The 26,615-nt window shown below is 37.7% G+C and overlaps 1 protein-coding gene across 1 annotated transcript in view; it reads right to left on the bottom strand.

The window, feature by feature from the left end:
- Positions 1-9,283: 9,283 nt before the first annotated feature.
- LOC136864782 (golgin subfamily A member 3) overlaps positions 9,284-26,615 on the bottom strand; it is a 94,533-nt gene continuing 77,201 nt past the window's right edge. Inside the window, exon 6 of the mRNA XM_067142163.2 lies at positions 9,284-10,906. Within this exon, the coding sequence (XP_066998264.2) occupies positions 10,601-10,906 (306 nt within the window). The 3' untranslated portion in view covers positions 9,284-10,600. The remainder of the gene's footprint in view (positions 10,907-26,615) is intronic.

The following is a 26,615-nucleotide window of genomic DNA, read 5'->3' as shown; positions in this document are numbered from 1 at the left end:
TGCCAGCGAAATTAACCAATGATGGTTAAAATTCCTGACCCTGCCGGGAATCGAACCCGGGACCCCTGTGACCAAAGGCCAGCACGCTACCCATTTAGCCATGGAGCCGGACACATAATCCACGACCAGAGGTTAACACAATTTTTAAAAAAAGTCACAGTGCTTTATGTTTAGTAAATAGAGCTGAAAAATAATGAATTTCAAGAACTCAACATAATAAAAAAAATAGCACAGCATTGTGGTTTTACAATTAAACTATTACTAATGAAATAATCAAAACAAAAAAAATAAAAATCCATTAAAAGTTTATTTGGATAACAATAAAAAGCAGAAATATATCTTTTACAATAATTGTAAATATAGACTTTACAGTTTAACAAGTGCATTAACGGTGCAAGTTAAAACTAAGGTGACCAGATTTCCGAGATGCCAAAGTGGGACTCTGAACAATATACTTTGGCTGGGCAGCTAAACAGAATATTAAATACTTACTATACATTATTACACAAAAATACTCAAATAATTGATTTTTTAAAATATTTAAGTAGGCCTATTACATATTATTCATATTACATGACAGTTACATAGTATAAAACACAGAAGAAATTCTAAATGATTACACTGAGTTTATTAACATTTAACATAAATCACTATTCCATTTTCTCTCAAGAGTGTGTTTTAAGTCACCCGCATACATCCCTCAATCTGTTCATACAACTTGTCAAAGGTCAGAACAAAATTACATTTTAGTACAGGCATTACCTTCACTATTTCGATCTTGTATTGGGAATTGTTTTCTGCCCAAAAGTTATTTATTTATGAAAGTGAATGCTTGTTCTTATAGGGTCATTTGTCCTAGGAAGGCAAAGAAACAATTCAATAATAAGTTTAATCTGAGAGGTCACTCCATTCTTGAACTTTCTCTTCAATGACTTATCGTCACTGTGCCTACAAGAACTGCTATGCGATAATATTTTTGGAGAAATACTGACCCACAGCAAATATATTATGAAGAACAAGAATTTCTTAACAATTTTCACACAATATTGAACCTTAGATGACAGAATCTCACCAGCCAAAATTCTAAGCTAACATATTGCACACTTGCAAGATACCTGTGCTTTGCTACCATTTTAAATTGAAAGTTTCTTTTTTAAAGAAGTTGCTTAACGTCGCACCAACACAGATAGGTCTTATGGTGATTATGGGACAGGAAAGGGCTAGGAGCGGGAAGGAAGCGGCCATGGCCTTAATTAAGGTACAACCTCAGCATTTGCCTGGTGTGAAAATGGGAAACCACAGAAAAACATCTTCAGGGCTGCCAACAGTGGGGTTTGAACCCACTATCTCCGGAATACTGGATGCTGGCTGCACTTAAGCGACTGCAGCTATCGAGCTCGGTAAGTTATTTTTCAAAATTTCACATTTTGGAGAGTCTACTCTCGGCTGAGCCTGTAAAATACACCCGCTGTTCGTACGTCAAACAGTCTTGGGAAAATTATTATTGATGTGCTTATCTAACACATGTTTGATCCCTGTAAAGAAGAATTTGAATACTTTTAACCCTATCTTATTTAACATCTAGGATGTAAAAGCAATCAACCTGTGAAATTTTGATGGTGTACGTCGAACAGTAATGTAGGAATGTTTTAAAATAATTTTTAACATCTAGTACATAGTAAAATGTAAAGATCGTGCCTGAAACGTTTTCGGAAGAATGGATAGTGTCTTTTTGAGAGTCAACTACCAACTAAACCCCTTAGGGGAGAAATATTTTGAAGTATATGATATTTTACACCTAGGACATAAACAAACTTTCTCGTAAAATTACAAATTTTTACGTCAAACAGTTTTGGAAGGATGAATAATTTTGTTTCCAGAGACAACCCCATTTAACACCTCAGGGGTGAAATGTTTAAAACTATTTTCTATTTCACACCTAGGATTTAAAATATATACCGCTATTTGGAATTTTGTCTTTGTACGTTTAACTGTTTCAAAGGAAGGAATGAATATATTTGTTTTCGGATCTTAACCCCTATTCAAAATCTAAGACATACAGAAGGAACCATCATGTTAAATTTCAACGCCGTATGTCAAACGGTTTCAGGGAAAGGAATATTTTTGTTTTTGGGTATTAACCCCCATTTAACCCTTAAGAGCTGATTTTTTCCTAAACTTGTCTTATTTAACATATAGTACATAAAGAAGCAATCATTGAGTGCAATTTCAACTTTGTCTAGTCAACGGTTTCATAGGAATGAATATTTTGATTTTTAGGGTTTTACCCGTTTCATTCCCTTAGGGGTGCCTATTGCCTTTTGTATATATCGATGTATACCAATTTCCACGTCCGTAACATCTTCAGTTTTAGAGATATAAGTTCATAAAAATAATTCAGTCTATTTCACATCTTCCCTTCCCCCCCCCCCTCTTAAGCCCCTTGAGTGGATTTTCCAAAAAACAAAAAAAAGTTTATTTTTAAAGGAGATTACAAATACCAATTTTCACATCTGTAACATCTTCAGTTTTTGAGATATACTCATTAAAAAAAATATCACCCCCTTTTTGATAGAATATTCAAAAATCCTCTCTTAGTGAGCACCTACACTACAATATAAATGTATCCCCAAAATTTCATTTCTTTATGTCCAGTATTTTTGGCTTGGCGATGATGAATCAGTCAGTGAAGACATGATATATAGATAGCAATCCTTTACTTCTTTTTAATGACCCCCCCCCCCCCACAAGTTAATTTTCAGAAAACAAAAAAATACATAGTTCTTTATTCTTAAAGCAAATTCCAAATATCAATTTCCACGTCTAACATTTTCAATATCCTCAAAAAAGTCATTTAACTCCTTATTATACTACCTAATTTCACCTCAAAAAAATCCATTAAGACCAACTGCTTTTTTTTTCTTTTTTTTTTTTTACAAGTTGCTTTACGGTGCAGTGACATGGATAGGTCGTATGGCGATGATGGGACAGGAAGGGGTTAGGAGTAAGAAGGAAGGAGCTATGGCCTTAATTAAGGTACAGCCCCAGCATTTGCCTGGTGTGAAAATGGGAAACCACGGAAAGCCATCTTCAGGGTTGCCGAAAGTGTGGTTCGAGTCCACTATCTCCCGAATACTGGATACTGTCTGCACTTAAGTGACTGAAGCTGTCAAGCTCGGTGTACTTCAGTTCCAGATATTAAATGACAACCAAGACAGCTCTTCCAGGTCCTCGAATTGGCAAGAACATTGCTTAAAATAACACACACATAAAAACTAACTACAGCATTTAGAACACCCCATTTGTCAAAAACTATGGATTAATAATTTTTTTTAAAAGACAAGAACAAGTTAAGATCGGTAGAAAAGTATTGTTCATCGTTTGCTCATGTTTCTTACAGTAAACAGGCCAGAACTATGGCCATTTCAATAACCCTGGCATTTTGCTCCAACCTTCAAAACCACAAGTGTCAGATAATGCTGATGACAAAGGTGAATATGAACAGACAGCAAACTTAAGGTAATATTTCACACAAAGAAAATAATCTAACATAGACATTAAGGCACCTCCCCTATAAACATAAACTGACTAGGGCCTATAACTTACTGACATTGTCCTGCCTGGTCATCTTAGTCATAACTTCAAAGATACATTTAAAACAAATAAGATCAAATTATACAATAGTATAACAATGAACAAAATTAAACCTTCCAGTGTCACTAAGATATTTTCTTGTGCAGTATAATGAAATACTTTCAAAACAAATGTACATTTAATGACCTTTAAAAAGACATTTTAAAGAAGAAAATTGTACAAAAATAGTATTAGTTTTGAATTGAAATGTAATCTCCATTGTGAGAAATCAGCCTTCCTTTTCAGTTTGATAAAAATTTGCAGCTTATATAACTTAAGAAATGAAATGAGATCTATATTTTCGTCACCATTATCTTCAAAATCACTGAAACTTCATTGTAAAAGACAAGGCTGTCGTACAATTAAAACCATGTATAATATAATCTGGTACACTCACACATTTTAATCATCTATCGAATGAATTTATGATCACTAAAATTCTTTGGCAAAATCAGTTAACACAATTCCTTCTCAAGCCATCTTTTACTCAGTTACAAACAAAAGCTTTCTTTAATTCTGAATCTGAAGTTGAATATCCATCATATAAACCATTTCCTCATTCCAAACACTGTTGGACTAACCAGAAATATTAACAAGTGCAATTCCTTTTCTTATAAAAAAGGTTATGTTTAAATCTTCTTCACTGAGGTCCAGTGTTTACAAAAGGTTGCAAAGTGGGACATGGTTGTGATCTAGTCACAACAAAAGAATATAAATACATTTTTCAAAGGGAAATATAAGATTCAGAGAATGGAAGAAGATCACACTCACCATGTAATAATTAATCTGTGACTGCATTAAATCTTCCTATACTATGAATGCAGTCTGCAGGGAATTGAAATACATGCCTAACCACTCAAAATAATACTTTCAAAAATAATCACATTAAGTGCAGCATTCAAGATCCATAAAAATTATTCCAAAGTATTCTAAATTACTCACTAATACAGCATACTTAAATCAGTAAAATGTATAAATTAAATTATCACTATCCCTGCTTGGTACAGGAAATAGTTCCCAGCACAAACTATATGGGAGTACTGGTGAATCTGAAAATGGTGGTTCCAATTCTGAGGTTCAACTTCTCAGTATTGAGTATTTACAATTTTCAAAGCCCATTACATACCTGCTGGGCAAGGGCCTTCTACCATCCGGTTGAGGTAGCTCAGCTGAACTCACTGGGTGAGCTAGTCCCTGTGAGTTTATATTATTACTCCTATTAAAATGATCACTAATACCCAGTACCTGAGCCGAGGGACTGGCCCATTCACAATTCAAATCCCATGACTAAGCAGGGAAGAGAACCTGGGACCCTGAGGCCCAATGCTGACCAGTCAACCACAAAGATGGAGAGGTAATGAATTAAATGTTTGTTATGACAATGTATTTAATGAACAGAACAGCTTGTGGTAAACAACAAATTCTTGGTATTCCTAGCTTAAGGATACAGTTCAACTAATATTAACTCAACAGTACTTTGTTACCAATAAACATTAAAGACCATCCATTATGGTTTATACTCAGTATGATGACTGCCTCAGCCATACTGCTTAGCATTCATAACTAGGTTCACTGAACCTCATTAACAGAAACTTCCCAATTGTACTTACAAGGCTGAGTGAACTCTGTTCCAACTCTCTGATCAGACTTACATTTTTTTGAACAAGCTAAGAATTGAAGCCAGTAGCTTCTTGTTAAGAGTCAAACATTACGCCTATGCTAAGAGACCAGTTACTGATACATATCAGATAAAAGGTTCTTCAAACTTCTGATAATTCTTTTGCTGGAGAGACTAGCATACAAAATTTTACTTGAAGCCTTTTAACTAGTTATCTCAAATAAGATTTATTTCTTAAGCTATACATAGCAACAACTTGTAGGTTGCCAACTAAGAAAATGACTGGAAGAATGTGTTTCAAACCATGAAGCAAAATAATTTTTATATTAAGAAAATATCAAACACTGTTCAAAATGTATGCAAGTGCATAACGGTTAAAATGCACACAAAAGTTTAGCACAATGAATTTATGACACTGTAGTGCACACTACAGCAATCATCACCACCTGAGCTGACCTACGAGGCCCAGTTAAAAGCACTGGGATACCCAGGGACTAAGTAGAAAAAGAGCACCAATACAAGTAAAGTGTACAATTATCACAAACACAATATCAAATTAAATGTTCTTCCTAATATTACCATAAGTAGAGAAATGCAATAAAAAGCAAGCACCTAATTCAGGCCATATTAATTTAATGGTGTCCCATATTTGGCATAGCCTACCATACATGCATAGTAGTCCTGAACATTAAACTGAAAATGTGTTAAAACTCTTCACTGGGATCTACAGTAGATTTACTTACATCACTGTATTTTGCCTAATATTTGAATGAGGTATAGCAAAATTACATAGTGACAAGCAAGCACAGCTGGGATTGTTGGAATTATGTGGAAATGGAAAATTATATGCAGGTCCTCAGGAACCTGAGACTGCATGGTGCATTCAGGTACCAGGGTAATAAGAAGTGTATACTCACATTACACCGGTAACCCATTCTTTTTTCTTTTACAACTGGATTTATGTCGCACCGACACAGATAGGTCTACAATAATAAAGTTTTATTATGAATCTACCTGTTCAATACATTAACAGGTGGATTCATAATAAAACTTTGTTATTGTGTATCAACAGATTTCAATACGGATTAAAACATGAGATTAGTCACTTGCAACAGATAGGTCTTACGGCGACGATGGGATTGGAAAGGCCTAGGAGTGGGAAGGAAGTGGCCGTGGCCTTAAGGTACAGTCCCAGCATTTGCCTGGTGTAAAAATGGTAACCCATTCACTTAAAACTGATTCCCATATTATTCGGGTACTCCTTTGTTACAATGTTGCAATTTATAATTTGTGATAATGAGAAGGATCAATAAAAACGAGTTATTTTGAAAAATCCATACTAACTCAAGAAGTGAAAGAAGTTAGTGTTCTAAAATAAACTGCATCTAATGTAATGGCTGTGATAGACATGTTTTTGAGTAAATCCATTTCTTCAAAAATTACTGCCAAGACCAACAGTTAAACTGGATCTTATGTTGCTCAAATCTTAGACTATCTAGTTCTAAACAAGATTCAAATGTTAGTAAATTTTCTCATATGGGTCAGCTGCAGATTAGACAGAGAGATTTTAAGCTTTCATGAGAAGCTCACAGTTGGGATGAACAAAACAAGTCTCTTATTTGATGTTGCCTAAATATCAGAGTATCCATTTCTCAACAAAATTCAAATTTTAGTCATGTTCCATTAATTGCAGCAGCAAACAAATTCTTTGTTCTTTAAAAGGTCAGAACTCTTCTTTTACCTTCTACAGTTTAAGAGATACTAATAATAATGTTAGTTGCTTTACGTCCCACTAACTACTTTTACGGTTTTCGGAGTTAAGAGATACTGAACTCAATGTTGTTGCCCTTACAGTCAAACAATCAGGGTCATGGGGGCAAGTATAGTAGTAGGTACATCGATTACAATTATTAATACTGGGTGGTCCACCAGCCCGTTGCGATCCAGTTTTATGCATCCCTTTAAATTCACTACAATTCTGAAAGACATCGATCCCTCTCCCTAAACTGGAGTAATATAACGATATGTGTGTTTACAGACTAGAAGACAGCAGGAATCGTGAGCGCCACTATTAATTCATTCTGTGTACCTCGAATGAACCCGTAAAATGAGTAGATACTCAGAACACATACTTTAAAACAGGAGGTGGACGCACAGACTGGGAGAGCACGGTACAGTATAGGCTGGGAAGTGGGCGCCGTTGGTCAAGTGTCGCAGTAGTTCACAGTGCTAGCGCGCGGTGGGATGCGTGATAGTTGACAATGCTCGAGTGTTAGAAGGTTCGAGTCACATGCAAGTATTTTTTAAGCCAGTTGACTGGGATGTTGCAAGGTTGTATACTTAATACCAGTATATTTCACAGACTGATTTATTTGGTCCTGAAGAGGACCACTGGTATGGATAGAGGCTAGGAAACACGTGACAGGATTTCAGTTATCCACGTCGTTTAACGCAGCACCTGCTTGAACTGACGACCTCCGTAGTCGATACCGAGCGTGCAATGTTGTAAGGACCATCTGGCCCATTACAACATCTCTGGCGAAACGCATCAGCATGCCTCGGTGATAAGCTGTCTAAGGTGACAAGGACTGACCAGCTCCTGTGCATACACCAGTAGTTTTACATGGCCCCACAGAAAAAAAAAATCCAGGGTGAGAAGATTGGGTGATCTGGCGGGCCAGGGGACGGGTCCTCCCCTTCCTATCCATTTATCAGGACTTGTCACATGGAGATGGTTCCAGACGACCACCGCCGCATACGGTGGAGTTCAGTCGTGTTGAAACCACATCCTGCAGCAGTCAAGGAGTGGCACATGTTCCAAAAATGGTGGTAGTTCATCTTGGAGAAACCACACATAGCGTTGGCTGATCAGATGGGGCTCAAAGAAATGGGGACCGATGAGGTGATAACCCATGATTCCACACCATACATTCATGCCCCACTGTACCTGAAAAGATGTCTGCTGCACCCAATGGGGATTATCCAGACTCCAGTAATGCATATTATGCTAATTAACGGTTCCATTGTTGTGGAATCTTGCTTCGTCCGTAAATAAGAGAGTCGCTAGAAAAGCAGGATCAGTGTCCACATGGTATAGGATCCATTGACAGAACACCACCTGGGCATTAAAATCATGACTATGGAGCTCCTAGTGTAAGTGCAGATGGTACGGGTGAAACCGGTGGGTATGCAATATCCGCATAACAGATGCTCGGCTGATGTTTGCCTCCTGTGCAATGGCTCATGTGCTAGTATGAGGGTTACACTGAATAGTGTCAAACACGACCTTATCATTGTCAGCAGATGTCACAGGGTGATCTCGTACAGGCCGTGTCCTTCCCAGGGATGCAGCATCTCGCAGGCGTCTTACCACACTCCGAAATGTCACGCCCGTCGGTTGTCGTCTATCCGGATAGCAGTCCTGGTACAGTCGTTGTGCCTGGTATGCATTCTGTCTACCTTCTTCATAGATAAGTAACATATCCACATACTCGTCACTGGAATACATCTCGAGGCAGTGAATAAACTTTGTGTTGTGAATTGCTTCGAAGGAGGGGAGTTCGCGCAGCTACATACTTACCTGCCACCGCATGTTGTTATTGTTCCAATTTGTCCTACCTGTGCTCTATGAAGCTTGGAACATGTACCGTACGATGTAGCTAACTGGCCACAGACCACCATACGGTCTTTTACAGAGTCAAATAAACAAATCAGTCCTTGGAAGCTATCAAGTATGCAACCTTAACCACATCCTGGGCAACTGGCTGTTAAAAAAAATTTGTATGTAGGATTCGAACTTCCTACGTCGAGCAGTGTCCACTATCACATATCTCCCCAACCATTTGCCATGTGAGCTACTGCGACACTTGACCTAAGAAGGTGATGGAAACATAACTCAACTTAATATACAACCCCCTAAAATTGCTATCATGACTAACACTAATATTCTCTTCAACATAACTCATCCCTCATCATTTAATGGATGGAATGATGTAGAATTAAATTCACCTGTTATTGAATAGTATACTATTCAGTACCGTGCTCGCGGTCAGTGCGTCCAGAACGTGTTCTGTGTATCTGTACTCATTTTCCCAGTACATTCGAGGTACCCATAATGAATTAAAAGTGGCGCTCATGATTCCTGCTGTCTTCTAGCCCGTAAACACACATCTCGTTATATTAAACCAGTTTAGGGAAAGGAACCGATGTCTTTCGGAATAGTAATAAATGTGAAGGGATGCATAAAACTGAATCGCAAGGTGCTGGTGGACCAACCCATATATAAAACATCCCTGGTGATAATCATCTAAGAATATTTCTCTTTATTCATCAATATGTAGCTCATCCAAAAAGTATATCTTATTTAGGAAGTATCATTTTAGGACTGAACTTTTTATCACAGCTAACTGCACCTGTCACCTCTAACTAACAGATTTACGTAGATCGAGATGAGCATATTTTTTATTATACTGTTCATTAAATAGCTCTGGCTTTTAACAGTGGTGAAGTCACCCTCATTTGTTTGCTATAAAGAATGAAGTCCACACAATCTAATTTAAAAGCAGAAACATGAATGTTGTCCAATAGTTAGTAATGATCCACATTAACAATTATTCGGCAGCTACTTTATTAACAGTAAGATTGGACTCCTTACTGAACTGGATCACTTGACTCCTGGAACAGGCTCTGTTTATGTTGCTCTTCCATTACTGCCAAGACAAAATTTAGAACACAACATAATTAACACAACATACAGTAGTACAAAGAAAAAAATTCAAGCCCACTGAGAAGTATATCTAATCAGTGTTCACAAATTAAAATAATGTGAAATTCCAAAATTTCACATTGGAGAAACAAGGAAAAATTGAAAATCAAAATAGGACATGTAACATAAAAGAGCACTAGAAGGATATGTACTGCATAATCTGTTACTGTCAAAAAGTATAATGTGTAGAAGTTATCCATTTGAACTCCAAAGACAAATGCTCAATACTCCAGAACAAAAATCAAGTAAAATCTTCTCCTCTCTGTTCTATATGCACCAAAATTCAAAATGAACATGAATGATCTTTCTCTCTCTTTACAAAAGAACGAAGCCCTTCAGATTACACAATAACCAATTGTCACTTTAATAAAGTTATGATTTATCCACAACCTACACTTTATGTTACCAGAAACATGACTTAAGTGTATTCAAATGTTGGGTTTCTGAACAAAATGATATCCTGCAGTAGTAATCCAAGTTCCCTACAGATATAATATTGTTGGCCCCCACCCTAAAATTAGGATTTAACAGTAACCAGCAAGTGACATACTTTTATTTACCAAATATCTAATCAGAAAAGAGGGTTACACATTTTGAACACCATAGTTATCCAGTTTATGACTATCTATATTTTCTGAAGCAGGGAAGGAACAACTAGACGAGTTTGATGTTAACTGCTTTTGAAGTGTCACCATTTCTTGTTTGAGAGAATCCAGGCAACTTTGCAAATTACTCAAAGGCTTATTATCTGGTAACACAGCACTTTGATGGAGAAGTTCAGCAATTTGAGCCTCATCATATTTTGTAGGTGGAAGTGGAAGACTTGACGTTAGGTCAGGCAATTTCTCATTACTATCACAGTTGTATGCTTCCAGTTTCAGCTTTAACATCTGCAACAGTATAAAAAATATTACAACCAGAGTTTAAACACTAATGAGAAATTTCATAGTTAGGCTCATCACTAGTAATATTTATCAAGAGAACAACTCGACACCACAAGGACTACCAGATAATAGACATGGATCAAACAAGACAGACAATAATGAGGTATTGCAGAAATTGAATTACTTTGATAACTATAACTGAGTATTTATAGAGAAAGTTTTTATTGTATTTCTACATAGACCAGTCCACAAAGGAAAACCATTATGAAAGAGATAAATATGCCAATTTCCTGATGACTAATTTTAAGGATTTAGCATTTAATGGAAAATGCTTGGGTAGTCAATGCACAAGCACGCACAAGTAAATTCCATCTGATAATCTGTACTGCGTTGTCGTCTGTTAAAACAGGATGATTCACAATTTAATGAAGCAATGGGAAGGAAGGAAGGAAGGAAGGAAGGAAGGAAGGAAGGAAGGAAGGAAGGAAGGAAGGAAGGAAGGAAGGAAGGAAGGAAGGTAAAGTTTCAGTATTTGTCTAAAATTTTTGCAGAGAAATGTTAGAAAACCAAAAAATGCTAGGTTGTAGTTTTAAGCAACTGTTGATAATTCGATTATAGTCTTGGTCCTCCAGTTTCACATGGGATTCAAACCGAGGGAAGTGAACTTGTACTTTAAAAAGAAATTCCCATGGGCATTAGCCAGAAATCAAACAGCAGCCACCTTGGTTATTGCAATCTTTCATTAAATTACCAACTTCTTTCAAAGCATTTGAGAAAAGACTAACATAAATAACTTATGGAGAACCTGCCACAAAGGTGACAGTACTAAATACAAATCAGTTGTGCCTAGGGTTACCAACCATCCGGCTTTTGCCGGACATGTCCTGCTTTTCAATCATTTTGGTTATGTCTGGTCGGCATTTCTAATTTATTGACACTGTCCGGCATTTTTTGTTACAAGATTGCTCACTTGGGTTTTAGGCTAAAGACAGCATGTTATTGTATTGTACATCAACTCCATGTGCTCAGGGCGCTACTTCCGAGGGTGGAAATAAGTAATACTAATATTCGATATATTGAACTCGAAGTCCAGGCATCGTTCAACAAATCAACGCGCTTCATTTCCACGTTTATGTTGAGAGAAACCGGAAGTGTCGAGAGCTATAGTTTACATGTGCTTGCCATATGATTTGCAGCTATCGTGTTTGGTTATCTGGTTGTCGCCATAAATTATAGTGCGAGTATGCAGCGAGTGGAGGGAAATATTAATCTCACTGCATCCTATTACGTACCGGTTATGTCATCTTTGCAACCTGAAAGGAGTGAATCTAAAAAAAGACGGTGTAAATTTTCAGATAAACTAAAACATAAGGCCTTGCACGCAGGGAAGGGAAGAATGTATTCTCTGCTCTCAAAAAAGACTTGAATGAAAACATAGTACGTGTTGGATGTCCTGCTCACATTCTACATAACTGTTTGCAACATGGAGCTGATGCTCTTCCTGTTGATACTGAGTCTGTGGTGATGAAAATGTGTACTCACGGATGCAGTGAAAGTGAAGCGAAATGTGCAGTGTGTGATAGTTATGTTAATGTCGGATACAAAGGTGTTGGTGACTTGGAAAGACACATTAACAGTGAAAAACACAAAAAGACGGTGAGAACTAGGTCAATATTATGTTCAATGTTATCATTTGTCACTCCCAAATATTCACCAGATGATAAGAAAGTTCAAGCCGCAGAAGCTACAATGTCATTTCATACAGTTTTCCATCACCAGTCGTACAAATCAATGGACTGCACAGCTAAATTGAATAAGAGTATGTTCTTAGGTTCTGAAGTAGCACAGAAACTGACCTGTGCAAGAACTGAAACAGAAGCCATAATAAATAATGTTATTGTTCCTCACTCGACAGATATTATAATTGAAACTCTTAACAATAAAGTTCCATTTTTTGACCTAGGAACAGATGCAAGCAATAATGGTGCACTAAAGTTGTTTCCAATTGTCATCCAATTCTTTGATTACACAAATAATGGCATTCAGATAAAAGTTCTTGATTTACAAGCATGTCCAAATGAAAGTTCTGAATGTATTTCCTCCTATATTTCAGATACTCTCAAAAAGCATAAAATTACTTCTTGATGCATTGCATTTTCTGGGGACAATGCCAATGTTACTTTTGGAGGCCTTGCACGCAGGGAAGGGAAGAATGTATTCTCTGCTCTCAAAAAAGACTTGAATGAAAACATAGTAGGTGTTGGATGTCCTGCTCACATTCTACATAACTGTTTGCAACATGGAGCTGATGCTCTTCCTGTTGATACTGAGTCTGTGGTGATGAAAATTTTCAACTTCTTTCATATACGGTATATGCAGTGCGCACTCAGGAACTGAAAGACTTTTGTGAATTTGTTGATGTAAATTATCTGCAGCTTTTAAATCATTCTAAGACTAGGTGGTTAACATTGTATCCAGCAGTTGAAAGAATCCTGCAATTGTTCCCAGCTCTGAAATCCTACTTTCTTTCTCAGGGTAGGAAGTCAGTGCCTTCATCAATTACAAACTTCCTTGAAAATGACTATGCAGAGCTCTATCTTTTGCTTCTTTCCTCAACAATGCACATTTTTCACTATAAAATTTTGTCACTTGAGAAAGAACATAATTCAGTTGTAGAAGTGCTTGAACTATTAGAATCTGTCCAATCTTCATTGAAAGGCAGACTTGAAGGTCAATTCATTCCCCTTCTTCTTGTTAGTTGCTTTACGTCGCACCGATACAGATAGGTCTTATGGCGACGATGGGACAGGAAAGGGCTAGGAGTAGGAAGGAAGCGGCCGTGGCCTTAATTAAGGTACAGCCCCAGCATTTGCCTGGTGTGAAAATAGGAAACCATGGAAAACCATTTTCAGGGCTGTTGACAGCGGGATTCGAACCTACTATCTCCCGGATACTGGATACTGGCCGCACTTAAGCGACTGCAGCTATCGAGCTCGGTAATTCATTCCCTTTAAAGTCAGACAGATGTAAAATACATTTTCAGAAGATGGTTTGGATAAAGAATGCATCCTATAGAGGAATTCAAGTGTTTCAAATGGTTGAAACTTCAAAACATTAAAGATCTCAGCTTTGACGATATTGTAACATGTATTCAGTACTTACAGTCAAAAGGTGTAGAAACAGATGATTCAAAATTATTTGACCAGTTCTGCAACGTAAGGGCTTATTCTAAAACTTCAACTTTGGATAAAGATACAACACTAGACCAACAATGGTCTGTTTTTTTTAATAAGTGCCAGAACATTGAGGTATTTTCTGAACTTTTGAACATTTGCCAGTTTTTCTTTGCCATACCAGGCAGCAATGCCTCCACTGAACGTGTGTTTTCATTCATAAATGCTCAATGGACAAAGGAAAGGAACCGTTTGTTGGTAGAATCAGTGAAAGGAATGTTACTTGTGAAGTTCAATTTCAAAGATGTGTCGTGTGAGAATTTTATAAATATGTACTTCACGAAAATAACTTGCGTCTTCTTTCAAAAGTAGGTTCTGTTGAAAAATACAGCTTCAAGGAAATGAACTGCAGCAAGGACTGATCATTAAGTAAGGTATTTCCTTTTGTATAAAGTTGTGTGTAATATATGTATAATTTTGTTATCGATTGAAATTGTCAGGCATTTTTCTTAAATGTCCTGCTTTTTGCTAAGCAATGTCCTGCATTTGGAAATTTTCAGTTGGTAACCCTAGTTGTGACTGAATGATTAAGCACTTTTATAGAAAATATAATTGAACAGCAAATGAAAACTCTAATAAAATTAGTCATGTTTATGTTTACTGAAGTTCTACGAGGCATGTTCTTTAATTAACCTACTGAACTCGGATGACGAGGCACGCCTGCTTGCGCACACATAGCCTACAACTCGGATGACGAGTTGGACCTGTGCATTGCCAATGCTCAGATATCTTAGTCCACTCAGTTTGTAAGAGATGGCTCTTGCGTTAAGATTTTCATATACTAGAAGGTTGACAGAAGGGTATGTCAAAGTTTCCCCTTGTTTGACCTTCACACCACGTGTATAGGGTGACTCACAAATACTTCAAATTCCTTTCAAGCCAGTAGTCAATATGCCAACTAGCAGCGCGCGCGTTTCTGAACACGAAGAATTAGTGAATTTAATTAACAGTGTTTTAGATAGTGATTCCAACCATAGTGTAAGTGAAGATCTTCAGGAATTAGAAGACAATATTTTGTGTAAGGAACTGTTGAGTGTAAATTGTGTTAATGAGTCAGGAAATGTATATATCACTAGTGACTCGGAGAGTGATGATGAGCAAAACCTACACGCCAGGACTCCACAACTAATCTATACACAAGAACATCATTTTAGGTGAATACATGTAGTCATTCACCTTATGACAAAATTTCATGTTAATATCTGGTATAGTTTTCTTTTAACAATATATTTTCCATTTTGCTGCACAAACAGCTTCTCCGCTGGGATTTAAATCTGAGTCAGTGTGACACGCAAGGGTATTAAAACGAGAGTCCATTGGGTTATGTACCATTCTGATTTAGAAAAAGAAAAGTCATTTTTAAAACAATTTTTGGTCTTTTACATGTAAGCCTGTACCTTAAACTACTTCTCAATATTAGTTCCAAGAATATTGAGACACTTATTATATCGTGAAACCAGTACGCCTTCTTTAAATGCTCTAATCCATTTTTTTACCATTCTTTCGCTCATACTGTGTTCTTCATGCACTTCACTAATCTGCCGATAAATTTGAACAGTTTTTATGTCTTTTGCATTCAGAAAATTAACCATAGCGCACACTTCACACTTGGTGGGACCATTAATTGTCAAGCACTTTCAATATCAAAGGGTGACAGCGATCAATTGTCAATACGGACCATAATGAAATTCATAAGCACTTTCAATATGCATAAACTTAAATACCGACAAATGCTTCTGTAATATCATTTGTTGCTAGCCTACAGATGTACATATTGAGCGCACACATGCCAAACAATGATCAAAGCGCTGCACCGGTCATAATTAAAAAACAATAATTACTTAAAAACATTCTTTGTATATCCATTTTCAGTACTGTTTGTTTTGGTGCATACTGTATTTACTTGCATCTGACACATTTACTACCTGGGTATGATATACGTACAGGTATCGCCACCTGCTATGCTTATAACACCTTTCTACTTGCCTCCACTTTCATGCTAAACTCATGAACAATTTGTAGTTGATGTTTCTCTTAAAGGAGTGCTAGTGGGAGGTTTCTCTTTACAGTCATCCTAATTCTACTAGGCAAGCACTTCTTCCCTTGTTGTTACATGTATTTTAGTGTTTAATGAGATATTATGATTAAGAATGAGTTTTGTATTCATTAGCTACATTTGAGTAAGTATAATGTTTTAGGAACCTAAGGTATATATGCCTGTTGTGCACGTTTTTAAAATTTAAATGTATTAAGTGTATTTCATTTTACAGACGGTTTTGATTATTATGTGCACATGTATCTATGAGTCCAACAGAAGAAATACCGTTATAGGTGACTGTTAGGAACAGTGAAATAATGTTGCGTGCCATACTGTATGAGTAAGAACAGAAAATCAGTATATTATGTATCAGTACATTCTGTGTATCAGTATATTTCTACCTTAGCAGTAAATTCATTATTGTCTTGAACTATGTGTCCAGTAAAAGTAATACTCATATGTGATTTAGATTTAATGATACAGTATACTGTAGGAACAAGAGTGGGAAAGGAAAGGGGATTTCATTTCAAAAACTTCCATGCCATTAAATGCTCAGACTGAAATGACAAAATGCTATTTCTAGAAATGCATTTGTACCAAGGTTTGAGTAGGAAACTTTTTTCATGTCAGCGGCATTTTCTTGAACATGATTTTTGCCCTGGGCTGAAAAATAAAGAAATTAAAGAATTCTTTTTTTTCCCACTGTATTTGAAAATTGTCATGCATATAAACTCCTAATATCACCCCAGAAAAGATAACAATTGTAAACCATAACATGAACTGTGGGAAAAAGAGGAAGATAGACAATTATAATAAGTACATGGTTCGAGACAAAAATGATGTTGCTGCTATGGGAGAAATGGGCAGCTGTGATGAAACCCACATGATGTACTGATTTGATCAATCACGATAGTAAGTCTACTGAGGTTCAGACAGAAACTAATGCTCATAATAAATATGTAAGTGCCACAAAGCATTTGCCTTAGTAAGAATAAGACAGTGGCATGCAAAAACTAAAATAAAAATCGGAAATGGAGCTAGAATTCCAGAAGAGGAACTTTTTTTTACAACTGGCTTTATGTCACACCGACACAGATAGGTCTTGTGGCGACAATGGGATATGAAAAAGCTAGGAGTTGGAAGGAAATGGCCGTGGCCTTAATTACGTTACAACCCCAGCATTTGCCTAATGTGAAAATGGGAAACCATGGAAAGTCATCTTCAGGACTGCCGACAGTGGGGTTCAAACCCATATCTCCCGAATGCAAGCCCAAAGATGCGTGCCCCTAACCACACGGCCATCTCACTCGGTCAGAAGAGGAACTTGCACCAATATGACAACCAGCTTCATGCATGTTCAGAAACTATATTATTGAGTGTAAACCTTTCCACATAAAATGTTAATTTATTATAGATGAAATGGTGAACGTTTGCAGAAAATCACCCAGATGGCCAGAAAATGTGTAATCAGAGAATTCATTTTACTTAAAAAAAATTTGTTTAAATTACTATAAAAGAAGGAACTGAGCACTATATAGAGGATACATAATATGAAAAAGGTGTAACAGACCTAGTAGACAGGGAAAGGATGAAGACAAAATAATGTGTTCTCTAATTATTGACTGGACGTCAAACTGCAGCTACAGTACAATACAAATTTAAGGTACATTTTCTGGTCGCAAGGATACTTCAGAACATGCAATACCGGTAGTTCTTAGACATGAAAATGGATCTGATGATTAACCTATTCTTAAAGGTGCATGAGAAAAGGACAGGGCTTGCAAACCATTTATTGTGCTCCCTGATATATGGCTTGTCTCCCAACTACTGAATTCCTGTGGCATGTTTCTTCTCAAAGAAACTTTCTGACTTAGAACTTCATGCCCTAACACTGTCAGTAATTAAACAAGGGGAGGAGTGTGGTTTTGTAACAATGACATTAGTTACTGACAATCACAAAACTAATGAAAACATAATGAGATGATTACTGGAAGGAAAAGCAATTATGCCACAAATATGTCAAAACAGAAGACTAATTTTCTAGCTTTTAACCAGTAAAACATATTAAAGAATGTTAGAAACTTTTTTCTAGAAAATATGAGAAATAGACATGAACAAAATAACTGTGTTAGATTCTAAATGAATGTTTATTGTATTCTGAGGGAGTGTTGGGTTTGTTGCTCAATTGGATTTCTTTAATCTATGCCAATATGTGATCGTAGGAATAGCATTGTTTATGTAAGTGTTTTTGACAGTTTAGAAAATAAATGTATGCTTCAAGTTTATAAATTAGAATGAAATACCGAAGTGGAAAGAGTAAAACAGCTAGTTATACTTCAGTTCTCGACACATTGGTGCCACCAACATGATAAAATAATGCAGATAACTGGTAAGTCTCAGTCTGGTTGTTTTCTAAAAGTTAGCAATGTACGCAATTATAAAGAAACGTACACGTGTCAGATCTTCATTCACTAGAAATTATGAAGCGTTAATGTATGAGCTCTGCAATGAAAATCCAAAAGAAGAAACTGTGAGAATGAATATGTTGACGTTAGAATGCTTGTACAATGGCCTTTGCGACCTTGATGAGCAATTGGGTGCATTAACACTACAAGATGACAAAGGATTGGCTGATGACTATGTTAAAGAAAGCGAAACAGTAGAGATGAATACATAAAAGATGGATCACATGCATGTGAAGGTTACACACTTTTTTTAAGTAAATACACGGGCAGATATTAACAATGACCAGTTAAGTAGCACTTCCATGGTTAGCCACAAAAAGAAATTAAAGCATGACTATGAAGACTTAGAAGAAGAAGAAAAAGAAGAAGAAAAATTCCGGTATCTTATTCAATATACTGTTGAAGACTCCAGAACTAGTGATATTGTAGAAAGCCTCCCATCTACTGCCGATAATTATGGCAATAGATAGATTGAAGAATAGATTTGGAAGAGAGGAGCTATTAATTGAATATTATGTCAGAAAGCTTCTTTCCTTGGTGGTGATGAATGCAACTATAAACAAAGGAAGATGCGAGATTGCCTGTCTATATGAGAGTTTAGATCACATTTGCGTGATTTAAAGTTAATTAAGGTGATGTCTGATAAATATGCAGCCATGCTGTTTCTGTTGGTGGAATCCAGCATGCCTGAGAATTTGCTCAGAGTACGCCTGATGAACTCTGAGTCAGTTAACCATGATGATGAAAATGAAATGTATGGAAATAGACTGAAACAACTGATGCAGTTTCTTAGAAGAGAGGTTGAAGCCGAAGAAAGGATTTTACTGGTGAAAGCGGGATTCAAACTTAATGACAATAGTCCTCGAAAAGAGAAAAGGAAAATGCAACAAGAACAATCAGTACCAACAGCTATGGACTGGTTTTCTAGCGAACAGAAGAAGTACATGTGGTTGTTCTGTGAAAAATCTTGCAAAAGCAAACATTGCTTTCATGCACAGAAATTATCTTTTGTGCAGAAACAAGACAAACTGAGAAAAAAAGAAAGGCTGTTTTGTCTGCTTGAAGTAAGGCCAACGATCACGTGACTGTAAGCAGAAAGTGAGTTGCATTATATGCTCAAAGGGGCACTGTACCATTATTCATATTCATTCATATTCTGAATACAATTTTCTTATTTTTTCTTGTGTTTTTATTTTTTATTTTTTTTTTACAAATTTTGTTCTTTATAATGTGTACAGTATTACGGTATGTTTTATAAAATCTACCAATAAATCTGCTGGTGGCATATGATTAAATAAATAAATAAATAAATAAATAAATTTTAAAATGTGTACGTAACTAGAGGTGAAACAAGAAAAAAAGCTGATGAAGAAAATCTGTAAAAAGAATAGAAAATGCTTCGCTGTCAAACCAGTGCTGTTCAGAAATACTGCTTCAGACTCTCCTTGTTAATTTGGAAACAAGCAGAAAGAAACGTACAGCAAGAGCAATAATCGATACTGGTTCAAAACGGTCATACATTTTGAAAAGAACAGCTCAAGAGATGGGTTACCAACTGTTAAGAACAGCAGTGGTGCATGCTTCATTCGGAGGAAGTTTGACTAAGAAGATGAAGCATCAATGTTACAACATTCTGGTGGAAGATTTTTCCTGTAGGATTTCACTGTTTGGATCAGCCAATCATATTATGAACCTATTTCAAGGCTCAAACCAGGTGGGAGAGATGGTGTTCAACTTTTAGAATGTTGGAGCTGGATAATCGTCAATTGGAATAGTGATTGGTGCAGATGCCTTGAGCAAGCTTCACACCGGTGGTGTTAAGGAACTACAGTGTGGGCTCACAGCAGTAAAGCCTCGCTTAGGATGGAGTGTGACAGGAAAAATAGGAAAAGCTTCCAATACCAATAGCCACTCTGCCATGCTGATCACTCTGTTGACCAATCAATCACCTGCCTGGCCTGTGGAAACTAGATGTTTTTGGAATTTCAGATCCCTGTGAAAGCCAATCAAATAATGAAGTGGAGATAGCTGTAATAAATCACTTCTTCAAGAGAACTGTGAAGAGAGATTTGGAAGAAAGGGATAGTGTCAAATTCCCATGGTTGAATGGCTGAGAACAACTGAGCAAAAATAGATTAACTGCAGAGAAGAGATTAATTTCAATGTCCTCAAAAGTGACAGAAGAAGGAAGAATTAATGACTATGATGAAGTGTTGCAAAATTGGTTGACAGAAGACATAAGTGAAGAAGTACCAGATGATGAGATATTAAAAGATGCCACATAGAGCACTCTTTAAAGATAACTTGACAACGAAGGTGAGACCTGTCTTTGATGCTTCCTCTAAATCAAAAATCAAAGGTAACTATTCTTTAAATGAATGTTTGGCTAAGGGACCAAATTTGTTGGATTTGATACCCAGAATTCTACTGAAGTTTTGAGAAAAGAGAATCGGACCCCCTTTTACATCAGTATTCCTTGGTCCCTTGAAAATTGTAAAAGAGGGGTAATACTGCATATCGAGCTGACAGGCTGAGAGTCAGTCAGTCGGTCAGTCAGACAGTGAAAGACAGTGCAGGAAGAGAATATAGAGTGTGGGTTAGAGTGAGTGAGTGTTACAGTGAATTGAACCGGGCAAGTTGGCCGTGCGGTTAGGAGCGCGTGGCTGTGAGCTTGCATCCAGGAGATAGTAGAACGAGACTACTTATGTTTTCTTTGGTGGGAGGGGCAGAGTCGGCTAAAACTTCCCAAAGATAACTGGCTGAAGTCAGACTCTTGTCAATGAAGTTTTTTTTTGTTTTGTTTTTATTGCTAGTCGCTTTACGTTGCACCAACAAAGATAAGTCTTATGGTGATGATGGGACAGGAAAGGCCTAGGAGTTGGAAGTGGCCGTGGCCTTAATTAAGGTACAGTCCCAGCATTTGCCTAGTGTGAAAATGGGATACCACGGAAAATCATCTTCAGGGCTGCCGACAGTGGGATTCGAACCTACTATCTCCTAGATGCAAGCTCACAGCCACGCGCTCCTAACCGAACAGCCAACTTGCCCGGTTCAATTCACTGTAACACTCACTCACTCTAACCCACACTCTATATTCTCTTCCTGCGCTGTCTTTCACTGTCTGACTGACCGACTGACTGACTCTCAGCCTGTCAGCTCGATATACAGTATTACCCCTCTTTTACAATTTTCAAGGGACCAAGGAATACTGATGTAAAAGGGGGGAAATGTAAAAGGGGGGAAATGTAAAAGGGGGGAAGTGTAAATCGTGGGAAACAACTTGTACAGGTATATATAAAAATGCTGTGGAAAAGGAGGTAAATGTTACACAAATGCATATTATTAATTTATAGAGCACAGTGAAACCTCGGAATGTGAGTAACTTGGTCTACGAGTGTTTTGCAAGACGAACAAACATTTTAAATAAATTGTAACTTGATAAGCGAGTGAGGTTCCGCAATACGAGCGTCACGTGTGCCTACGTTTTCCCCTCTCCTGTTCTTTTGTTGAATGGATGAAAGAGGTCTTTGGTCTTGTAGTGAAGAAATACCTTTCAGAAAATAATCTGCCGCTCAAAGTCTTGCTGGTTTTGGCCTTGAGGACGACTTACTGGAGGAATTCAAGTTCGTTCAGGTTAAGTTCCTTCCAGTACTCAAGCCTATGGATCAGCAAGTCATTTCAAACTTCAAGAAGCTATACACCAAAGCACTATTTCAGCGATGCTTTGGCATGACCGAAGGAACAAACCTTACCCTCCAAGAGTTTGGGAGAAATCATTTCCTCATCGTGAACTGCCTGAATATCATCGATGAAGCCTGAGATGGAGTCACCAAGAGAACTCTCACTTCTGCTTGTGGAAAGCTGTGGCCTGACTGTGTTCTTGAATGTGACCTTGAGGGGATTGTTGGTGAGCCACTGATTGTGGATGAAATTGTGTCCTTAGGGAAGACTATGGGGCTGGAGGTGAATGACGTGGACATTCAAGAGCTGGTGGAAGAACATAGCCAGGAACTGACCACCAACGAACTGATGGACCTGCATCGCGAACAACAGGAGGAAGTTATGGAGCAGATCTCGTCCGGGGAAGAGGAGGAGGAAAAGTCAATGGAATCTCTCATTTCAATTGAGATTCGGGAGAAGTGCAAAATGTGGGAAACAGTGCAAAATCTTGTATAGAAAAACACCACCTGAATAAGGCTGTAGCAGTGCGAGCGATGAATTAGTTCAATGATAATGCAATGTCACATTTTCGTGAAATCCTCAAAGAGGCAAAGGCAACAGTCATTGGACAGGTTCCTCGTTAGTTGCACTAAAAGAAAACAATTCCAGCGAGCCAACAGACAGCAGTGATTCCTTTAGTGAAATTCGTGCTACACAGTAACTCCTCTCATGTCATCTCTTGTCTCCCTCACATCAACAATGATTCTATTGTAAGGAAAAGTGCACTTTAATTTGTTTTACGTTTGTTTTTTGTTTTTTTTTTGCTAGGGGCTTTACGTCGCACCGACACAGATAGGTCTTATGGCGACGATGGGATAGGAAAGGCCTAGGAGTTGGAAGGAAGCGGCCGTGGCCTTAATTGAGGTACAGCCCCAGCATTTGCCTGGTGTGAAAATGGGAAACCATTTTCAGGGCTGCCGATAGTGGGATTCGAACCAACTATCTCCCGGATGCAAGCTCACAGCCGCGCGCCTCTACACGCATGGCCAACTCGCCCGGTATATTTTGTTTTAGAAATGGTATGTGATTAAATATTTTTTTGTGGGCGAATCATCTGCGCTTCAATTGTTTCTTTTGGGAAAACCTGCTTTGATATACGAGCGCTTCAGATTACAAGCATGTTGATATAGATGTTGATTCCCATAGGGAATCTGAAATACTTGTTCCGAATGAGTAAATTTATAATACCAATATAAAAGGTCCGTTATTGGACATTGTAAATTTTCCAGCTATCTCATTCCTGGTTGCCAGCATTTCGCCCCCGTGTGCTAGGCTGGACTCATCAGTTGGTACCTACCACACCTACCAAGACTCTGTTGATGAAGGCAAAGGGAATCCAAGCTTGTCGTTCCACAAGTCGTTGAGTTTAGGACAACCGTTCCAAATCCATGAGTTTGAGTATGTGTACGCGCGAGTACGCAGCAGTGTTGTTCGGAGCTCGGTTGGAGTGGGACTGGGGGCGGAGGGTGATAGCCAATGGCGAAGGTCATAGCACAAGCCCATGCGCTTTCTGCCGGTCTTGATGTGTGTTTTCCCATCACTACATAACATGGTATTCTGTCACTAAGTCAAGCTCGGGAGTCCCACTGCCTAGTTTGTGGGAAGAACAGTTCTTCACCGGAAAGGATGGACTCTCGCATTGTCTGGTGTGTCAAAAAGTGCTGCATTAAATGCAAATGGAACTACAGTGTCATTACAGAACATGTGATTCGGCTCTGATTGCATCCGGGGGATAGTGGGTTTGAACCCCACTGTCGGCAGTCCTGAAGATGGTTTTCCATGGTTTCCCATTTTCACATCTTAATTAATGCCATGGCCACTTCATTCCCACTCCTAGCTCTTTCCTATCCCATTGTTGCAATAAGATCTATCTGTGTCGGTGCGATGTAACGCGAATTCTAAAAAAATTCAGAAGGCAAAGCACGGCAGAAGCTCACAGGTAGAGTGAAAGCCGACATACGAAGCACATATTTTTAAAAACAAAAATCACTGTAGATTCGTCTGGCATAAACTGTTACAGATTAAAAGGAAAACTTGTTCGTAATTTCTTTTCCATGTGAATTATATTGAAGAAACTACCAATGAGGCACTAATTCGAGCAAGTTACAAAGTCACTCACATCATTACGATGAATGAGAAACCGTTCTCCGTGGGGCCTGTTGTGAAATCATATTTGCTCGCTGCAGCGGAATGTTTAACTCCAAGGGACAGGCAGAAATTTGAATAATTGGTCTGTCTCTCAAAACAGACAGTGTCTCATCACATTTGCGCCATGGGAGGGGATTTGGAGAGACAGCTCAAGTGTAGAACTGATGAAAGTACAGATGTAGTTGATTACGGTCAGCTAACTATATTTGTGCACGGTGTCAACATGGGACTGCAAGTTACGGAGGAACTCTTAGACGTGGTACCGCTGGATTACCCTAATACTGGTCAAGATATATCTTAGACGGTTTATGAATCTATGAACAATATGAGCTTACCATGGGAAAAGCTCTATTTGGTGGCTTTAGATGACGCACCGCAAATGGTTAGGCGAGAGCATGGCTTCGTCTTTCTCCTAAAAAAATGAAGTTAATGTGAATTTGGGAAGGATGTGGCGACTATTCACTGTTTTATTCACCAAGAGGCACTTGTCGTATGTGCACTTGTTATGTGCACAATGTGAGTTCACATATTTTGGACAAACAGGGAGGAGCTTTCTGCCAAGGTATCTGGAACATTACAATGCTTCCAAATATAACAAGTATTCGGCCATGAGCCAGCATATGAGTGAAACAGGCCATAAATTCACCTCAATTGAGAAAGATTTGACGATCGTTAGAAGCCTAGGTAAAGGGAAGTTATTGAACGAGACAGAAAACCTGTACATTTATTTGGAACAAACTTATAACAAAAATACTAATCTTAACGACGTTATTGACAACAAAAATCTGTTAAATGAGGCAACTCCGAGGTTAATCCAAGCTGTAAATCAGAATAAAGTCCCCAGTTTGTTTAAATCACAGCACGCATGCGCTCCAATTGCCACGCCTAATGCTGGGCCCGCCCAATTCAATTTGAGTAACGCCTCTCAGGCAACAACACAGACGCACAAATTGAAACTCACTCCCCCTCCCCCTCTTGGCTCCACCCCTCCGTTACCGCATCAATACTTCACTAGGAGTAGTAAGGTTAGTCGTTCAGACGCAACCGGAACAGGCGGTTCCAGCTAACATCGACAAGATAAGTAAGTTCGTCCACTTTCATGCGGCAAACACTTCCACTTTACAATCATTATTAATTGGGCTCTACATTCACATTCTAAATTCCTTTTTTCTCTTATTCCATTACAGAGATCTCATAATTCCTCCCAAGGTTGAACAATGCACCAATGGGAACGTTAAACGACAAGAACAGCACAAATTCAAAATTTAATCAGATGAGCTCCAACGAACAATACCAACAATATGTTTCCAACATCCATAACAATACTAACCAACCATGCTTCTTTCTCAAGGAATATTCAAATCCAACACGATAAAATTTAACCACAGTTCTGGTTTTGCAACAATATACTTATGATAATAACCATAACCACCTTTGAAAACCCTTCAACCTAATGTTCATCCATAAAGTTTGAGAAGCCCCAATTCACGCTTTGATCAAACAGTTGGAGATACTCCAATTCACGCTGTGATTAATCTCTAGCCAATACGTACACATTTGCATAAACTTTCATCCAGACGTCGCAAACGTTTTCTAGTCATTGTATAATTAAAATATTTTATTGCTTCCTTGTTCACAAATTCTGGCATTTAGTTAATATACATATTCATGCTGTGATCAATCTCTAGCCAATACGTACACATTTGCATAAACTTTCATCCAGATGTCTCAAACGTCTTCTAGCCATTGAAAATAATTATTTTAGTGCTTCCTTGTTCACAAATTCTGGCATTTAGTTAATGTACATATTGTAAACTATGTAAATATGTAATAAGCATAAGACCACTGTATTTAGTATTTGATATTAATTTTAAGTTTAGTATTAAGTTCCAATGTCAATAGATTTAAGACTTGACCTTAAGATCAGTATTAGGCTGAAGATGCCCAAAACTAGGGCAAAATATGCCCCTAACTAGTGTTTATATTTCATGTAGATTTTAATCACTACAAAATATAATTGTATTGAATAGGTGGACACAGTAATTTTATTCAAGAAAGAATTTACTTATTGTACGCCATCCTACTCGTAACCTAACGCTTGTAAAACCCTC

This window comes from Anabrus simplex, chromosome 2 (assembly GCF_040414725.1).
Source record: "Anabrus simplex isolate iqAnaSimp1 chromosome 2, ASM4041472v1, whole genome shotgun sequence".
In the NCBI taxonomy this organism is placed as follows: Eukaryota; Metazoa; Arthropoda; class Insecta; order Orthoptera; family Tettigoniidae; genus Anabrus; species Anabrus simplex.
Note: the sequence above shows the minus strand (reverse complement) of the source record. Positions and strands in the feature narration are given on the sequence as shown.